We start from the raw sequence: 17693 nt of genomic DNA on the forward strand, positions 1-17693 counted from the left end.
CTTGGACCTGGGAAGCACGGCAGAGAGGGTGTTTTACAGTCTGGCTGTGGAGGTGATGAGCACAAGGAGCCATGTAGAGGGCAGGTCTGGATCATGCTACCATGAAATCCAGCTTCCACTGAAAGGTGCCCTCATTAGAGGTGAGGAGTCCTGAGGATGATATTCCTGGTAGCTAGGGCCTACTCCCAGGAGTAGACTAGCGCAAATTTGTTAAAATTAACCCTATATGGCCCAAGATATCAAAGTTTAAAGCTCGGTATCCCTGGGGGACCAAGCAAAGAACAAAAAGTAAGGACTACCACTGTATCCCACAAAACAAGCCCCAAGGTCGGTGCATCCTCCTTTTTTATAATTTAATGAGGAGGGTGTATGCTTGGTATTCCCTCCCCAGATCATTCATCTGCCCAAGGGACCCCATCCCTCAGGGCCAAATGCAAACTCAGATATCCTGGTGGACCTCAACCACCTGGAATAAACAGCAAAAGGCTATGGAAAGAAGGTCCTGAGTGGTATTTTTACACCCAGTGCCTATGTCTGGGAGGGGGTGAATACACCCTGATTGAAGCGTGGCACCAGCAATAAGCATGGCAAGAGGAAATATGCTTTCTGCTCCTGCCTGCTGGAAATAGCACAGGTGGGAGCATAAAGGATGCCTGTCGGTGACACACTCCTTGGATCACAATGCTAAATTAGGCCCTGGTGGGACCAAGGCACTTGAAACTAAAAAGAACAATGTATCACAAGGTTGTGTTGGAAGTTGAAAAGGGAACACAAGCAGGCAAGCTGCTCATCAATTATTTGCAGCTCTGTTGAAAGAGTAGACAATATTCCCCTGCGAGGGTGTTGAATTGCCATAAATGGTGATCACAAAAAGCAGAAAGGGCACAATCAACAATCATGAACGTTGATCTGGAGGGCTGCAGAGAGTACAACAGCTTCTGAAGAAATATTCATAAATGAATAACTCTAAGGTGAAAGGTTTGTTTTACATTTATGCATAACTAAAGTCTGTACTTTTGTACAAAGGCTCTGGAGTGGGGAGACAGTTGTGTATGCTTACATGACTTCAGTAGCAGTCCGAATATAGTAAATGAAAAATACTGAGACACATCTTTTGTATTGGAATGTGGATGTTAGTACAATGTTTACTACTGAACTGAAATCTTTTTACTATTGGGACTATGGACATTAATTGTGACAAAGCCAGCAGGCCTAACTTATTTAAAAAGATATCCTCTTATACTAGGCAAATAATATAGGCAGGGAGTATTTTAGTTGTAGGTTCAGGATCCCCTAGGGGTGTAGTGTGATATGTGGGTGTCACCAAAGATACATCCATCTCCAAGAATGTAAATATTTGTATTTAATGTGTAGTATTTAGTAGCTTCTTTGTAATAAAGTGCTTTTTTGTTTTCAAAGACAAAGCACAGACTACCAAATGATTTATTGAGCAATGCTGTTGCGTACCAGCAAGCTGAAGTTACTAGCCCACGCCACTTTCTCTGAGTAGTCATTGGACTGCTAGGCTTCACTACCCTAGAGGCAAGTTCTACAATGGGGCACGTGGTTCCCAGTAAAAAGACAATTGTGAATTTTCTGCTTGTGAAGGACTCGCATCTCTCACAATCATCCCCATTTCCTGCAATATAGGTCAGAATAGGCAGACCCTAAGGCTTCTGTCCCAGATCCTTTGCTAATTTAGCTAATGTTTTTTGGTTGACTTATTTAGTTAAGTTGAAAATGCCTCCATAAAATAATAGGCTCTCTCAATGTATTTCTATTCTGCTTTAACAGAGCATTATTCAAATTGTTGTTAATATTCATGTCAAATTTCCCTTAAACCCACAAAACAGCATTTCCCATGCTTAAATATGGTATGCATTTCATAGATATTAAGAGGATGGCACATTTAGAGAATCATTTCTTGGGATTCATAAATGTATTCCATTGGATGAATGCTTTGTTCATAGAATTTTGCTCCCACCCTTTACCGTAATAGTAATCATTAAAGGCAGCTAAGTAGACAAGAGTTAACTAAACATTTAGGACAGGAAGCATGCAATTGTTCTGGGTAATAGTATGGCGTATGTTATAAGAGCCTAGTTTGAGTCTTCTTTTTGGTTCACTTTGAACAGTTAATTAAAATGTAAATTGCACTATGATGTTTTATGTTTTAAAAAAGGAAATCTACACACATGATATAAGTAGGTCCATTTACTGGTGTAGATCTGCCCAAAAACACTATGCACTTCAGTTTCAAAAGGTCTGTCTGCGACTTATTCTCTAAGTCTAGACTTTAAAAATCCAGATTGCTTTGGTGGTTTTCTTTTAGGTATAGGTCTAAATCTGATAGTTCTCACTGAGCAGTGTTGAATGTACCATTGCACATTTTACAAATTAATGATATTTCTCAGAACACTGTCCTTGGACGGGTTGGAACAACAAGCTTTCACAGTTTAACCTTCTTTGCAAAAGGGAAGCTAGTTGCAGAACATCTAATATAGTTCTCGCTTTCAAAATGCACATTGGAACCTTTGCTGTCATGCTTTATTTCAACTCTTTCTGTTCAAAGGCACAGAAAAGGTGCCAAAAGGTTTAGTTGATAATGAATAAGTTAGACTATTCTGTTCTATGATAATAAAAAAAATCTTTTTTATACAGTCTGTCCTGAATATCACAGATGACTAGGTCATGCACCTCAAAGCACTTGGTTACCATAACAACTTGTCACTATCATCTAGACTATCTCAGCAATGGTACTGCGACCTACACTGGCTCTTTAACAATTCTGAGTAAAGCAGGAGAATTTAAAAGACAAGTCAAGCTCTCTGGCTGTGTAGTATTCTATACAACTCAAGAATGAATGAAAACAGAACTGAATGCTAAGAATCCATATTTCTAAGTGCATTAATTTATCCAGCCTGTTATTTTGAGTCTGTGTTTATGAAGATGTTATTTCCATGTCGCAGGTATTAAATATCCTTTTAGCTGCCTTCAGCCGGCATTTTCACTCTTGGAAGAAAACCTGTTTAAATCTATGACCTATGAATTAATTACAAAAGATATTGAAATAAATATTGTCTCAGATGAAGTAAAAGTACTCAACAATTATAGTATTTGCCTTGTTGTTGCTCCCACCATGGTTGATATGGGGCCAATTGGCAGGTAAGTGTACAATAGATAAGAAAATACGAATCATGAGACAAATCGCTTTCAAAGCTGCCAACTGTGGTACGGTGGGTTCCACAGTTGTTAGATAAGTACATGCTGCTATTTATTTTGTAATGCGAGTGTCACGGGGCTTTATGGCTCCGACTGTAATGTTCGAGATCATTTCCCACTGGTGTCCTGGGGCACGTCCTACTATGGCTCATCAAATTGGGCCAAGCACAACTCTATCCACTGTTGACTCTCAGGGGAGCGATGTGAGCAGTCACCAGATTTCTGGGGGATGTAGTGTTGGGGGTGCAAGCTAATCTCAACAATCAACCATTAGGCACAAAGGTAATGTCTTGCCTCATCCTTATCTTAATGAAACAAAAATACTTTTCATCTCACTTCAAAGTTAATAATGTGCAGTTCAACAGATATGACATAAAGTGTGGCCGACTGCTTGGTTCTAATGGTGAGGCGCTACATCCTCCTCTCAGTCAGCGCCTTCTTTCCCATGAGTGCCATGATTCTTGCTAATACTGTCTACATACTTTAAAGAGTTTAGGCTTTGATTAGGGTCAGTTTTAGTTAGCTCAAATGATCTCACAGTTTTAAGTGTGCAGTTAAGTGCAATAGTTGTATAGTCAGGATAAAATACACGTTTTAGCGTGTGCCACTGATTGGTCTATGCACCTTCATGTCTCTCATCCCCTTTTATAGGTAAGCCCTTTGGCTTATCCCCAACTTCCTCTCAAAAGTTTTCTAAATGTGGTGGATGCAGTCAACCACTCCCACCTTTGCAGTGAGGTAAAGGAGGCAACCTTTTCAGATGGTGTTGCAAGAAAACTTCTGGGAGATAGTTCTTTGCAGTAGTGCCCAGTGGCAACTTTTTCACTTGACTGCAGGCAGCTGCTCAGGAAAGGTTCTCACAGTGATTGTTTTGGGTAGTGGTAGACCTTGGAGAGATCAGGCTCTCCATTTGACAGTGAGGCAATTCTTTGTTACTCGTTGGGAAGGGCAACACCAGGATAACAAACCTGCACACTGCTGTTGAGTCACATGTTTCTGGCAAAAGGTTGGTGCAGCTCACTTAGTAAATTCCATAGAGAGACTGGGGAACGTTTCATAACACTGGTCTCTTGGCACGCTCACATGGTCATCAGTTTTCTCTGATGCTCACCTTACAGGAAAATGACGGGCTTCCCCTCATGGACAGTCTCTCTTGTTGTAGAGCCAGGCACAATCCTTCCCTCGCTTAACAGGTGGGCAGACTTCCAAGCTTTTCAGGTAAGCACTCAGGTTCTGCAGCAGAAATCAGGTGATGTCCCGCTGTCAAGCACACATCCCTCTAGGTAGCACTGCACCTCTTTGAGTACTCTGCTAGCTTCCTTGGTGAAGAAGAACTAGAGTTTGGAACAAAGTTGGCCACTTTGGATGTCACATATATGCACATTTTCCACACAAAGGATGTGTATCCATTATCAAAGGGTTTCAGAACCAGTTTGGGTTGGTTCTCTTTCAAATGTCTTTTCCAGATTGGTCTCGAGACACTGCCTTTGTGCAAGGTCTTGTTTTTCCGAGAAAGTAGCAATTGGTCATGGACTGTGCTAGTTTTGGGCCTGGCTTTCTTCAACCTTCCTGAATCACTAAGCAAAGACACAGAAAATGGCACCCTGGCATTCAAATGACTTCACCTTGAACAACAGAAATGACAGGTCTACTCCTTACCCCAACCATCAACCGAACGACAGAAAACCAAACCAGCAGCTCTTTGAAAAAAAAGTCTTCATGGAATATCTGAAGGTAGCACTGTCTCAATCCTCCTCATTCCATTGTCTGGAACTCTACCCGAAAGTCAAATGAATACAGGCAATATTACTTTCACTGACTGGAGACATTATGCTCACCCTACTTCTTCTGCCACCCTACAAGTCAGAGTATCCAAATGGATCCCAATGCTTCAGTACTTAGTCTCACATACACACAGCTTCCTATTGCCCAGCACCGAGTGTACATGTGTATGCTTTGGACATTCACATGGGATATCAGGGTAAGATTCTGAGTTTCACATAGTAGCAAAATCTCAAATAAAATATTAGTAGGTTACACTTTCACTGACATAGATAAAAAAAATCTGGCCACACAAAAGATTTATAAAACATGGAACGCTGCCAGCTCTACTTTATTTACTACCCACAGAACAGGGACTGTAGTACGTTGTCTACTTTGAGGACATGCTGCTTGATGCACCCATTAGGATCACAGGATGGGTCCTTGACCTCGCATTGTCGAGGACAGGCCTGACCCTCCGCGCACACCCTCTAGATTAGTAGGAATTTAGGGTCAAAGATAAAAGTCAGGACTCCAGTTTCCCATACAGTCAGACACTCAGGGCAAACATTTATCATGCTGTGGACATTCCTAGCTCAACAGTCAACTTCTGCTTCAGCATGTGATGTTCAAAGAATGATGGAAGCATGATGGGATGATTGTGGCCACAGCTCTCTGCCCTTAGTGATTGCAATGGATTCTGACCCATATATAACTTGTACTTAAAGCAGCCATTTTGATATAAACAAAAGGTGTTTACTGAACGTCCACTCTGACAAAAAATTATATTTTCAAAGATCAGCCCTAGCACAAGCTCATGTTTGTAAGGATTAGAAAATGTGTTATACATATTTAGTACAAGCCAAAATGTTATGACATTTTTCACTTTTTGAATACATAGGAAGTCACCCCTCATTGTAGGAAACCATTCAACAATAATGGACAATAATCAGTTTTTAAAAGTCTTAATACCAAACCCTCATATGGGTTTGGTATTAAGACTTTTAAAAGTCTCATATGTATAAATTCGTAATGTCCAGGGCTCACAATTGTTTGCATGATTTAAACATTGGGCGTTTATTGGTAGTTTAACAAGGGAAATATGGAGTAAATGCAGCTACTACAAGAACTCCAAGTTACTCCAAAGAATGTTAGCAATGTCTTCGAGTTGTCCTTTCTATATATTGAAAATAATGTGCAATTTTTAAGGAAACAGGAATATCTTCAAATAAGGTTTTATGACTGTCGAGGTGCAGTAGTCATCCTGGGGTCTCCTGTCTGTGGTTTCCTCAGAGTGGCTTCAGAGGAAGCAGGTAAATGCCTACTCCGGCAGCCATCCTCTGTTGGTTTCTGTAGGGTGTGCCATAGGGACACTACCATGCTTAGGAAACATTAAGGGGCTGTATATTTTTTCCAGCCAGAGAAGATTACATAGCATCTGCAAAGGTGTATTTGTTCTCTGGAGTAGGATCTCACACCTGTTGTCATTCTTTAATTTTTAGGTCTCGCCTAGGCAGCGCTTGCGCTGTCTCGTTGAGCCATGCAGTATACACTATAGTGTATATAAGCTCCACCCACTCTCCACCATCATTTTCATTGGCTGGTGTCCTAAATGGTGCCTTTCGATTGGTTGTAGGCTTGTTAGTCCCTCCTTATGATGGACATGTCTTCATTTGTGTGCTTCCACGGCTATTGGCCCCTTTACTACACAGACTCCTTTCTTCCGATGCCTTCTCACACCCCCATTGCATTGCCAATGCGTTTTATTTGTCTCTGCCAATGCTTGTTTCATTTGTCTCTGCCAATCCTTGCTTTATTTGTCTCTGCCAATGCTTGCTTTATTTGTCTCTGCCAATGCTTGTTTTATTTGTCTCCCCACAATGCTTGTTTAACTGAGATCTCTGTTTAATTATTTAGGATTAACACCACGACCTTCTTTTAATTATTTATAATTAATACAGCCCAAGTCTAGGATCGAACTCTGCTCTCCAGCTCCAACGTCGGCAGCTTTATATGTTACGCCACTGCTCCTCGCTTCAAGACAAGCCCCCTTAAAGGGGTTTATCTTTGTTTCCATTGCGCGCACTTTACAGTGCCCCTGGGGCAAAAGCAGGGACCTACTAGAGTGCTTCTTTATCAGAATGCACTTTGCGGTCCCCCGTGACCCTCCTTATGACGACCATGTCGTCATTTGTGTCCTTCCATGGCTATCAGCCCCCTTTACCGGACAGACTACTTTTATCCCGTGCCCCCCTCCTCCCGCAGCCCAATGCCTTCTCGCGCCCCCCCCCCTTTGTGCCTTGTTGCACGCACTCTGCTTGCAATGCAATAGCATTGCCAATGTGCGTTCTCTTTGTCTCAATCTGGAACTTCGCACCACTATAAATACACACGTCACTATTCTGTGTCTCTCTCGTGACCACAGAGGTGCCGTATTCAAATTTACCGAGTGAGGAATTTTAACATGCAAAGAATGCAGTGGTGCAGATTTAGACTCCTATTTCGGTGAAAACACTACGGAAACCTCTAGGGGAAAAAAAGGCACAAGATTAAGACACTAGAGGGAGAATTGGTGCGCATTCGTTAAATTTCACGGCAGGATTAGTTATACAGTGTGGGGTTGTACATGCGCAGATCTGTCTCAGGAAGTTCATGCGCATTCGTGCCAGCTGCCTATTTTGTGCTGTCAATGAAGATTGGCTACACAGGCTATCAGGCCCAAAAAGAGGTGCGCAGGCGCTGTAGTGGTCCCGCAAGATAAAGGTGCTAGGGGTTTGTTCGCGGTGTTTGCAGCACAGAGGAGTGACTGGAGGTGGAGCCTAGCAGCGGCAGGAGGTCTGGCCCGGCCAGGGAACTGAGTCGCAGCTTTATTCATTACAAGAAGTACCGTGCTCGCCTGCAGCAGAGCCTGCGAGACACCAAAAGCATTCTTCAGGTAGGTGCAGCACACGTACTGCCGGGCTTTTCAGCTGTTGTTGGGCGTGTCCCTGGGGCGTAGGTAGGCATTAGGTAAGGGATGTGAGGGAAGTCGATGCCACTGAGAACGGGACTGAATAGGGTCACTAGGGGAAGTAAGAGGGTGTAGTGATGCTCCCTTCAAGGACGTACATTGGAACTTTAACATTAGTCTAATGTAGCTGTGGAATGGGATGCGTGATCACGTACAGTTTACCGGATCCCTGTTGCGAACCTCCAGATTATGGACTGTTGTATTTTATTGACACGAAGCCCATAGCCTCAGAGCATTCCCCCCTGATGGGTCTGCCTGAAGGAGCCGTGCTCGGGTGTGCGCAAGTGTGGCTTAGGAAGTACGGCTCAGCCTATTTCTACCCCTAAACGTCGTTTGGCTGGACCTCAGTCTTGTGTGAGAGTGACATAACGGGCTAGTCCTGCTGGAGAATTTTTTGGGTGAGTAGAATGGGCCCAGGACTACTGCTCCGAGAATGCATTGTGTAAAACAGGCCAGAAGCTGCGTCGTAGGAAGAGTTTTATTTTGTTCTGCAGTTGGATGCAAATTCAGTAGTTCAACTGGGATCAGATTAGAGGATTTGGATATTAGGGAAACCCAGTTCACCACAAGTGGACAATCTGTTGAACTAAAAGACTGCTTGAATTTCTTCCTCAGATCAATTAGTCAAGCAGGCCCTCTCTGCTTAAATAGCCATTCCCTGGATGGTGGCAGCATAGATTCAAAGCGCATGATGGCCTCTGAAGTCACAAGTGCTTTTCCTTCGCCCTCTGGAAGCATATTCTGTTTATGTACATTCATTTAGCACACGCCAACTTTGGGTGGGAACAGGGTGCAGTACAAAACTGAACGAAGAAATAACGCTAAAAAAAAACTCTGTTTGGGAGAGAACCAAGCTCAACACATCTACATACTGTTCAATTTATATTCATATATTGGAGAGAAAAAGAAAGGAGCAAAGGGCCTGTTTTTCTCTGCTTTTTGTTTGTTCTTTTCTTCTCCTGTTTCTATTTGTTCGTCTCTATTTCCTGCTTTGTTTACTTTGTTAATCTTTGGGCATTTTTGCTTTCTTTAACTCATTTTCATCATTCTGTCTTTATTGTGCCATTTCCATTTTACCCTTTATTTTATTTTCCCTCCAGTTGTCCCCTATACACATATTCATTCCATCTCCGTTTCTTTTTCCTCCGTTCTCTAGCATCCTTTCTGTTTCCATATTCTTTCCTCTTTCATTCCTTTGGTAGGTAGAAGACAGTGTCATTTACAATGCCAATACCTCTAACTCTCACAAATGCGAGACCAATTTGCATTGCAAATGCTTGTTATGTGTGTGATAGATTTTCATTCTGCTGCTTTTTGTATTATTGATTTGTTGTGTTTGGGGAAATCATATTCTTTTGCTTGTGTTGTTATTCATTGTTCTGTCCATGGTGCACCTATTCTATTTGGTAAGTCAAGCTTGCACAGTTGCTCTTAATGCAGCAAATTATCTGTTTATGTGTGAATCTCAACTTGGTACTCTTTGTGTGCTAAGGTATGCACAGCTGTTGTCTAAGTGTGAGTGGAGCTTGCTGTGGTGCTGCCTGTAAAGGTTCCGTCTGATGTATGGGTGTGCCTATGTATCTGTATGACCTCATATTTCCTATTGTTTCCTTAGGCCCTATCACTGCCTCCTCCCCATCCTGCTGCTCTCCTTGTATCCCTCTGTCCTTCTGCCTTTCACTCGTCCGTCTGCCCTCTTCCCAGACAAAACCACTTTTTTCATCGTCGTTGTTTACTGATGTCTCTGAAAGAAGGGAAGTTAATGGGCAGAGCCAGACTTTCAAGTGTTGGCTCGTGCCTACCGCTACCAGACATTCAAAGGCCTGGGAAAAAGCAAGGGTTTCTGTTGTACACTCTTGTTCTGTGCTCCTCGCTTTGTGCTCCCATGAGCTTAATTTTAAAAGCAGAAACACTGTGCATTTCTTCCTGCTGCCATTCTGCCGCCCATCTCTCCTGTACTACTGCCATTGCAGTCTGGAGAGCATGAGGCCCAACTCTAAGAACACAACCACTGTCAGAAGAAAGATGACCAAAACAAGTTTAACCCATACAATGGTGCTGATTTTTGTATTATTGCATTTAGGCAAGTAAAGTCTATTTTGGAAAGTTGTGTTGCCAGGTGGGCGTGTTTAGAACATCTGTCAGCCTGTGAGATTCATTGTTGACCTCCCTCCCCAAAGTGCAACCTCACTTCCCAAAGAGATAAAGCCCACACCTTGAAGAATATCACTGTTCTAAATATGTTGAAGATCCCTGATCAAGCGTTTGTGAACTTAAGCCAAGATCACAAAAATGTTGCATCTGGTTTGTGGCACTTTTTTTGTGCCTCAGACCAGATGCAAAATCCAGTTTGGTATTTAAAAAGCAGCACGGATGTCCATTTACAATTCACTTCACTTGCTGTTTTGTGATTTTATTAGTAAATATAGACATTCATTTGCACATGAGCATGTCAAAGATGGCCACCAACAACTTGTGGTTTTGTACAAGAAGACAATTGCACATGGGACTGTATTTTGTTCTCTAGTTTAGCTAATTTTGGGACGTACCTACCTGTTTGGTTAAGCTCTATGGAGATGTTCATTAATATTAAAAACAAGCTGAAATAACATGTATTTTTCTAATTTAATTACAGTTTACATTTTGACCTTGGTATAAAATACCTGCTGTAATGGTCGATAAACCAGACCAGTATTCACTTATTCAAGAATGTATATTAAATTTCCCTCCTGTGCCATACTTTATTTAATGATTTTAAACAGTCATCAAATTGTTCTGTCACATTATGTAACATGACACCAGTCTCTGAAGAAGCATTCTTTTAAGTTAATGAAAAGAAATAAAAATGCTTACAACGTGGTTGTTTGTAGCGGTGTGAAATCAGAATGTTTTTTGTTTTCTCAACATCCAGATTAAGATACTCCAGAGATGTTTGGCCAAATTTCTGAACTCTAAAAGCACCGATTTTTAATCCAGCTCCATAAATATATTCTTCAAATATGTCAATTCTTTGCGGATGCAACAAACCTGAAAGTACATGAAAATAGGGATTATTTTTTTAAGATTTTCATATAGCATTCCAGAGTTTAATTTTAGATCAGTGTCTGTAACAAACCCATAGCATTTAAGAGGCCGTAGTACAAGTATATAAACATGTTTAAAACGCTCTCTTTTACCACAATGCTTTATTTATGCCTTGGAAATAATTTATGCCTAATTTTCAGGCACGTTAATTCCCAAACAAATCTGTAACTACCCATGCATTAACTTTTTTTTGCAGCATTTTGTCAAATCCACATACATAAAGGCAAGAAGAAAAGCTCTGACCTCATCGTTGTTAGGCTTCATCCCACCACATCTATCTGGATTGTCAAACGTAACAGGTCACTGAAGGATAGAGCGGACTCTATGAAATTGAAGGTCTGCATTTTAACTTTTTCCTCACTTGGAAGTGCTTCGAAGAGTAATTTTAAGTAAGTAGCATTACAAGAATATCAGCCCTTGATTCGAACAAGAGAAACGGACCTTTTTTCAAACCAGGGGTTCTACTATTGCAAGGTTGTGCCATTCGGTTCAATTTCTTTTGTGAATTCATTACCATTTTAGAAAAACAACTATAAAAGTTCATTTGTGTTCAATGTGAAAACGAAGCAAATATACGACCAAGTCTGTAGCAATAATGAATTATCCCTGTAAGTTCTGGAGTGAGGCAGTAGAAATTCACACCTATTAGCAGACATCTCTTTGTGACTAAGACCAATTGATGTTTGATGCTATAAAATAGCACTGGTGTTTGAAAAAGAAATTGATCAAATTAGAACGCACTTAAATACCTGCTGCCACTCTGCACTAAAGTGATCAAGACAGTTTCTACTTTGTCCGGATAGATGATTCACTCGACAGTTAAAGTAAACATCACTTTCATTAGGAATATGGCATGCAGGTACCTACAGACTCCATACCCCAAGGGAGGTTTGTATTGTGCCATGTATGAGTTACAGTAGTTAATATCAAAGAGATGTCAGATTTCAGGGAATTATTTGAGTAACTCGACATGGAAGTCAGCTTGCCACAGTGTTATCCTACATAGTCTGAATCGCATTTACCCTTGAGATAGTGGAATGATGTAGAAAAAAATTGTTAGCAAAGTTTTGTGGTGAGATAGTTAATGTCTAAGGGGTATATTCAAAAGAACATGTGCTAAACATCAACAACAAATGCTAACGCAACTTTACACATTGCAGCCTATCGCGGGAAAATAACCCTGTGTCCACGTGGAATTCACAACAAGGCGGTACCATGCGTTAGTCTGCCGAAACTGCGAACAATGTCTGCGATACATCCACCTCGACGGAGATATAAACACAAACCACAACACCGGAAAACTTGCGATGAGCCCATCCGCGATGAGGAAAGCAGGGATAGCACCGCCAGGACCGCGAAACACACGGCAGCCTGGAATAAGCACAACAAAAGCCTGAAGAAGTAAGACAGACCAAACAGAAAACAACAGACAAACCATGCCCAAGAGTAACAACACCAACCAGGTGCACAAGTCACACAACCCGACAATGTCATACCACTGAACAGGCACAGAAGTGAACACAACACCGCCTGAAAAGGAGAAGGGTGAGCCAAATCAGAGCTGAAGGGACATCTCACACACAATGCAGCACACACACATAGGAAGCAGAGCACCCCAACATCCAACACAATGTGGTACAAACACCAAATTGTGCACAACCAAACACAGGACACAAGTGCACCCGCCTGTGGCCGGCAAATGGCCATACGAATCTGGCAAAGCACGAATCAGGGACATGATAATGCACAAGTACAAACACACAGTCCTGATGGGGTAGCAATACACGGATGGCAGGGAGCCAGAGAGTCTGTGACACACATTGGCATACAAATCAAGACACAACACAGTTGGAGACAAGTGAAAGTGCGTAAACTTTATCAACAAGTGCGAGTCAGTACGGCCAAGTGCCACAATATGCAGACCAATGCAGCAGCATGTCTGAATAAGGAACGTAGGAAAGCGCCCATGTCCACCTCAGGGGAGTCCCTCACCAACACAAGTCAGTGCCAACCCGCGTTGGTTGTCCACACCTGAAAGATGAGTCCTGGCCAATGCAGCCATGTCCACTGTCGTCTAGGGATATGTGACCTTATCTACAACATGCAACCATGGGTCTTGACAAGTGCAATGGCTCACATCCAGTTGTGGCTGCAGCTACCTTGTCACTCGTCCATGAACAAGAGTGCAGCTGCGTAGGCCAACATCTCCAATGAGTGATCGTCGTCCACCACATCTGACATGTCGTCGACGTAATCCATCAGCTGACCAGGACAGATGTGCTGTCTCCAACTAGTGGACCAAAGCCCAATCGGGTAGTGGCTCAATGTGCTCACTGCACACGACGACTCGTGCAATCTCCCTGGTCCAGTTTCCAGCCCGCATGCCAAACATCCATGCATGCCATAATCGGTCATCCTAGTGACAATCCTGGTCGTGGTCCAACAGGGGGCACACACACATCAAAATCCAGGTCAGCTACCGTTACGTTGGTGAGGCAGACATCCACGGACCACTCGAATATGCACGAGCGACAATGCAACACAGGCTGCACGAAGGTGACGTGCGCAAGGTGGAAGCCCACCCGGTAACTGCCCCAGTACATGCAGCAGACGTGCACGGTACAGCTCCACGTGACTGGAGTAGACCATGTGTCCGGGATGGACTGCCATTTAGTCAGTGGCTCTGCTTGAGGCGGCACTGACTTGCCCTGAGACAGTCCTGTGGATGAAATGGCACAGCTCGGTGCAATGAGCAGTGTCTGTGTGCAACGGGTGTAGGCCTTGGGTGGGGTGGGAGTACGTGTGAAGGCCATATCATGCACGCCAACTATGAAGAAGGACTACTGCATGTGGGTTGTGTACACGTTGGTCTCACGCCAGGCAGTGCGTAGTGTGGGAGTCACAAGCAAATGCTATTGTACCTGTCAGGGGGTGCTGGGCACATGCAAGTTCCTGCTCGGAGCTGCAGATGTACTACCGCCTGATAGTACAGACAAAGGACCTTTCATCCCTACAGTATCCTCACCAGTTGCATGCATACAGGAGACGTACAGAGGCCGGGCGTGGGTGTGGTGGGACGTCTGCGACCCTGGGAATCATGGATGATATGCCCAGCATGATGCACATGAGCGGACTCACTGTGTTTCACGTTGCCACACAGCTGCTCCGCCCTGCCACGGGCACCCACACTTGTGTGCGCTGCATGGTTACATCACGTGCGCTCCTACGGGACACCATTTTAATGCCTGTCTGTGCATGTCCAGAGCCATGCTAACAACACCATGACGCAGGCCTTCGAAGGTGTATGCCCACTTGGGTGTAGGCCAATGGTCCGGACTGGGCGGACACACGTGTCCAGCCCATGGCTGGCTGGGATAGCGCTGCAAATGAGGCCAGGCAACCGCAAGACTGATACACATCACACCTGGCATGCATGTGCCAAGACCCCGAGTGTCCTAGCGCTCCTACATGTCCCCGTACCTGCGGGCCCACCCTCCTGGTACATGCCGCATTGCAGCATCATGTACTGTGGCCCTGGTGGCGACAACACCCCAAAACAGAAACACACTTACCACACTTCCTGCACCGGGCCAGGTCCGGACCACGCCCTGCCCCCCTGCCGAACCAGCACACGCAGCCTGTGCATGCAGGGGGGCAGGTGCAGGGCTATATGTCCAGGGTCACTGCCAACGCTGAGGTGACATGGCAACGTCCGCAGACGACAGCACACTGTGATGTTGCAGGGCCCGTGCCCATCAAGCTGACACAATGAACACACGGACACACTTGCTCAGATGGTGTGAATGGCTACGGGCAAGTGCGCCCGGCCACATTTAATATCAGGCACACTTACTGAGTGAAACCTGTGTTGGATGTGTGTGGGGTGTGTGCAGACCAGCCAGCAAGGGCTGCCTGGTGCAGTCAGAAATCAAAAACAGTGTACATCATAAAGGACACAATCATACAACCATAAAGTCCCCATGATTTGTGCTGCACAGAGATAGTGGCCCGGATGCACATCGTCCTGCACGGGCCTGCCGCCACGGGCCGATGACTTGCAGTGCACTGGGGCAGGGTCACAGGTGCAGAGCAGGTTCACTGGATGACAAGGGGCCTTGTTGCGGAGTGTCTCTATGGATAGTGGAAGGTGTAGCCCCAGGGCAGGATGCAGAGGGCAGGCCCACGCTGATACATTCACTATGGTGGAGATGAATGGAATAGACACATGTTGGACAACAAGTCCGGTCCAGCCAGAAGAAGATGCAAAAAACCACCAGGCCATGGGCTCTGACGCCACCAGGGTCCAACCAGAGGGTGCCCTTGAATCATTGCACACAGGGTTAGTGGCACCAGTGCAGATAGGGGATGCCGCCTGCGATGAGGCGTGTCCAATGGCATGGATTCCTCCACATCTTACCCAAAACACAGTTCCACATGTGTGAACTAATGGACCGCAGTGTAGGCCTGAGGCAGCAGTCAGCACGGGCAATTCACTGAGTGTCGCCGGCATAGGTTGGATGGACCCACCGGCCTGCATTGTTCAGGTTCTGTGGCACCACAGGACGCAGACTTGTGATGAACAGGGTTGATGGCACCAGGTAGGTTGTTGATATTGTTCGGTCACCTCAGTGACTGTGACCCGGCTTTCGTCCAGACTGAGCCACATCTTCCTCTTACTCCTCTCCGTGCAACCACTGGTGTGGACTCTGCCATTTGTGATTCACAACTGTGTGCTGGATGTGGGACCTACTGGTCTGCGGGGTGATCCTGGTCCCTCATGCACCACGTGTCGCCGGCTGGCATTGAACAGTGTTAGTGGCACCACGTGTCGCTGGCTGGCGTTGAACTGGGTTAGTGGCACCACGTGTGTCCGGCTGGCATTGCACAGGGTTAGTGGCACCACGTGTCGCCAGCTGACGTTGAACAGGGTTAGTGGAACCATGTGTCTCAAGATGCCCATATGGAACTATGCCTCACTGATCGGGAGTCTGGTGCTGTGGCCCCTGCCCGGCTTTGGGGTCACTACCATTCAGGACTCAGGACACAGTTTCACATATAGGGGGGGCCAGCAATGGTCTGCAGAGGCTGCAGAGGTCACGGAATTGGTGCTTGGAGCTTGCACCGGCATGTGATGGACCCTCCTTGACACACGCCGGTGTTGGCAGGTAATAAGTGTGGCCTGGCTGCACAGGGGCGGGCCTGGTGGGTTCGGGGTCCAGCGGGCCGGGGTACGGCAGGCGCACAGGATCGCAGGCAACTCCACTCACGAGGACGGTGTTGGCCTCGTGGCGTGGTGAAAGGCGCCGCCCTGGCAGAGACGTTGGCTTTCCAGAAGTGGACCATGCCCAGGCCTACGTGCTTTTTAATCACACCCCTATGCTGGCATGGCGTATGCCGGTCCATCCCACTCCGCTCATGCTTACGGGGGAGACGTAACAGGCAACATTTGCGCAAACTCCTCCACTAGCCGGGGTGACATGGTTGCATCCACTGTCCTCTACACTCCATACACCAGAGGTGTATGTCGCCATGGATATGGGTGTGTTCTGCAGACTGCGGTCTGCCAGCACATCTCCGCCACTCTTGGCATTGTGTGCTTTCCCAGTCATGCTTCTCTTGCCTCCTTCACACATGCCTGGTTGCCACCTCTCCCCACATTGGGATAGTATGTGGCTGAGGTGCCATGCCATTGATGGCTCATGTTCACGGCTTGTCCAGGTTACCATTTTGAGTTGTTCTGTTATGTCTGGTGGGTGGGCATTTTGTTTGGCATGTTGGTTTTGATTTTGTGGCGTGTGCATTGCCAGAGTTGTGAGTTGCATGGTTGTGGAGTTAAGGTGAGTGGGGTGTTCATTTGGAACTTGCCAAGGGGCTGTGCATTTCCCTTGGTACCATCCTGGGGATGCTGGTTGTGAATGGACTGTTGGAGGATGGAGGAATCATGCACAGTGGCTGGGTATTTGGAGGCGAGATTGGTGGAGGTTCCACGGTGTTCGGTTGTTGCCTGCACATTGATGTGAGACATGTACTTTCTTTTGCTGTGATTGTGTGCTGTGTCGGCAGGGGGCACAGGTATGACATGTGTGCTGTGGATTGCCCCCGACACGTGCGTGCATCCAGCTAAGGCGTATGGTCCTTGCTTGGTGTCCTGCGGATCCTGCGCCTTTTGTTGGACGTATAGGGACTGGGGTGACAGGCTGATGGTGGTGTCCAGGTCAGGTGTGAGGGACTTGGATGTGGCTGGCTGTGTGACTCATCCAACTGTGGCCAGCAGCTTTGTGTTGGGTGGGATGTTGGTTGTCCGCTGTGTTGGTGCCATTGGCCTGTTGGGTGTTGTTGGTCAGGATGCATAGGATGGTTGTCTTTTTGAGCCTGTAGTGGGCAATGACATGGTCAGGTGTTGGGTCTGTGTGGCTGGTGCGTTTCCTGGGGGTCCACTGTCTTTATCTGCGCTGCCTCTGTGGTGGTCCGGAGGGGTTCCGGGTGGGTGTTGGGGTCCTGGGGTGGTGGAGGTGGGTGTTGTGTCCCTCTTGTGTGTCCGGGCCTCATGACCGGTGGCTCCATGGCATCTGTTGCCCTTCCGATGTGGCTGTGGGCTGGTCTCCCTTTTGTGGTG

The 17693-nt window shown here is 45.7% G+C and overlaps 1 protein-coding gene across 1 annotated transcript in view; it reads right to left on the reverse strand.

The window, feature by feature from the left end:
* Positions 1-17693, reverse strand: part of LRP1B (LDL receptor related protein 1B) — a 3634433-nt gene that overhangs the window by 210044 nt on the left and 3406696 nt on the right. Inside the window, exon 82 of the mRNA XM_085647014.1 lies at positions 10847-11020. Within this exon, the coding sequence (XP_085503140.1) occupies positions 10847-11020 (174 nt within the window). The remainder of the gene's footprint in view (positions 1-10846; positions 11021-17693) is intronic.

Source organism: Triturus cristatus, chromosome 3_2, assembly GCF_964204655.1.
Source record: "Triturus cristatus chromosome 3_2, aTriCri1.1, whole genome shotgun sequence".
Taxonomy (NCBI): Eukaryota; Metazoa; Chordata; class Amphibia; order Caudata; family Salamandridae; genus Triturus; species Triturus cristatus.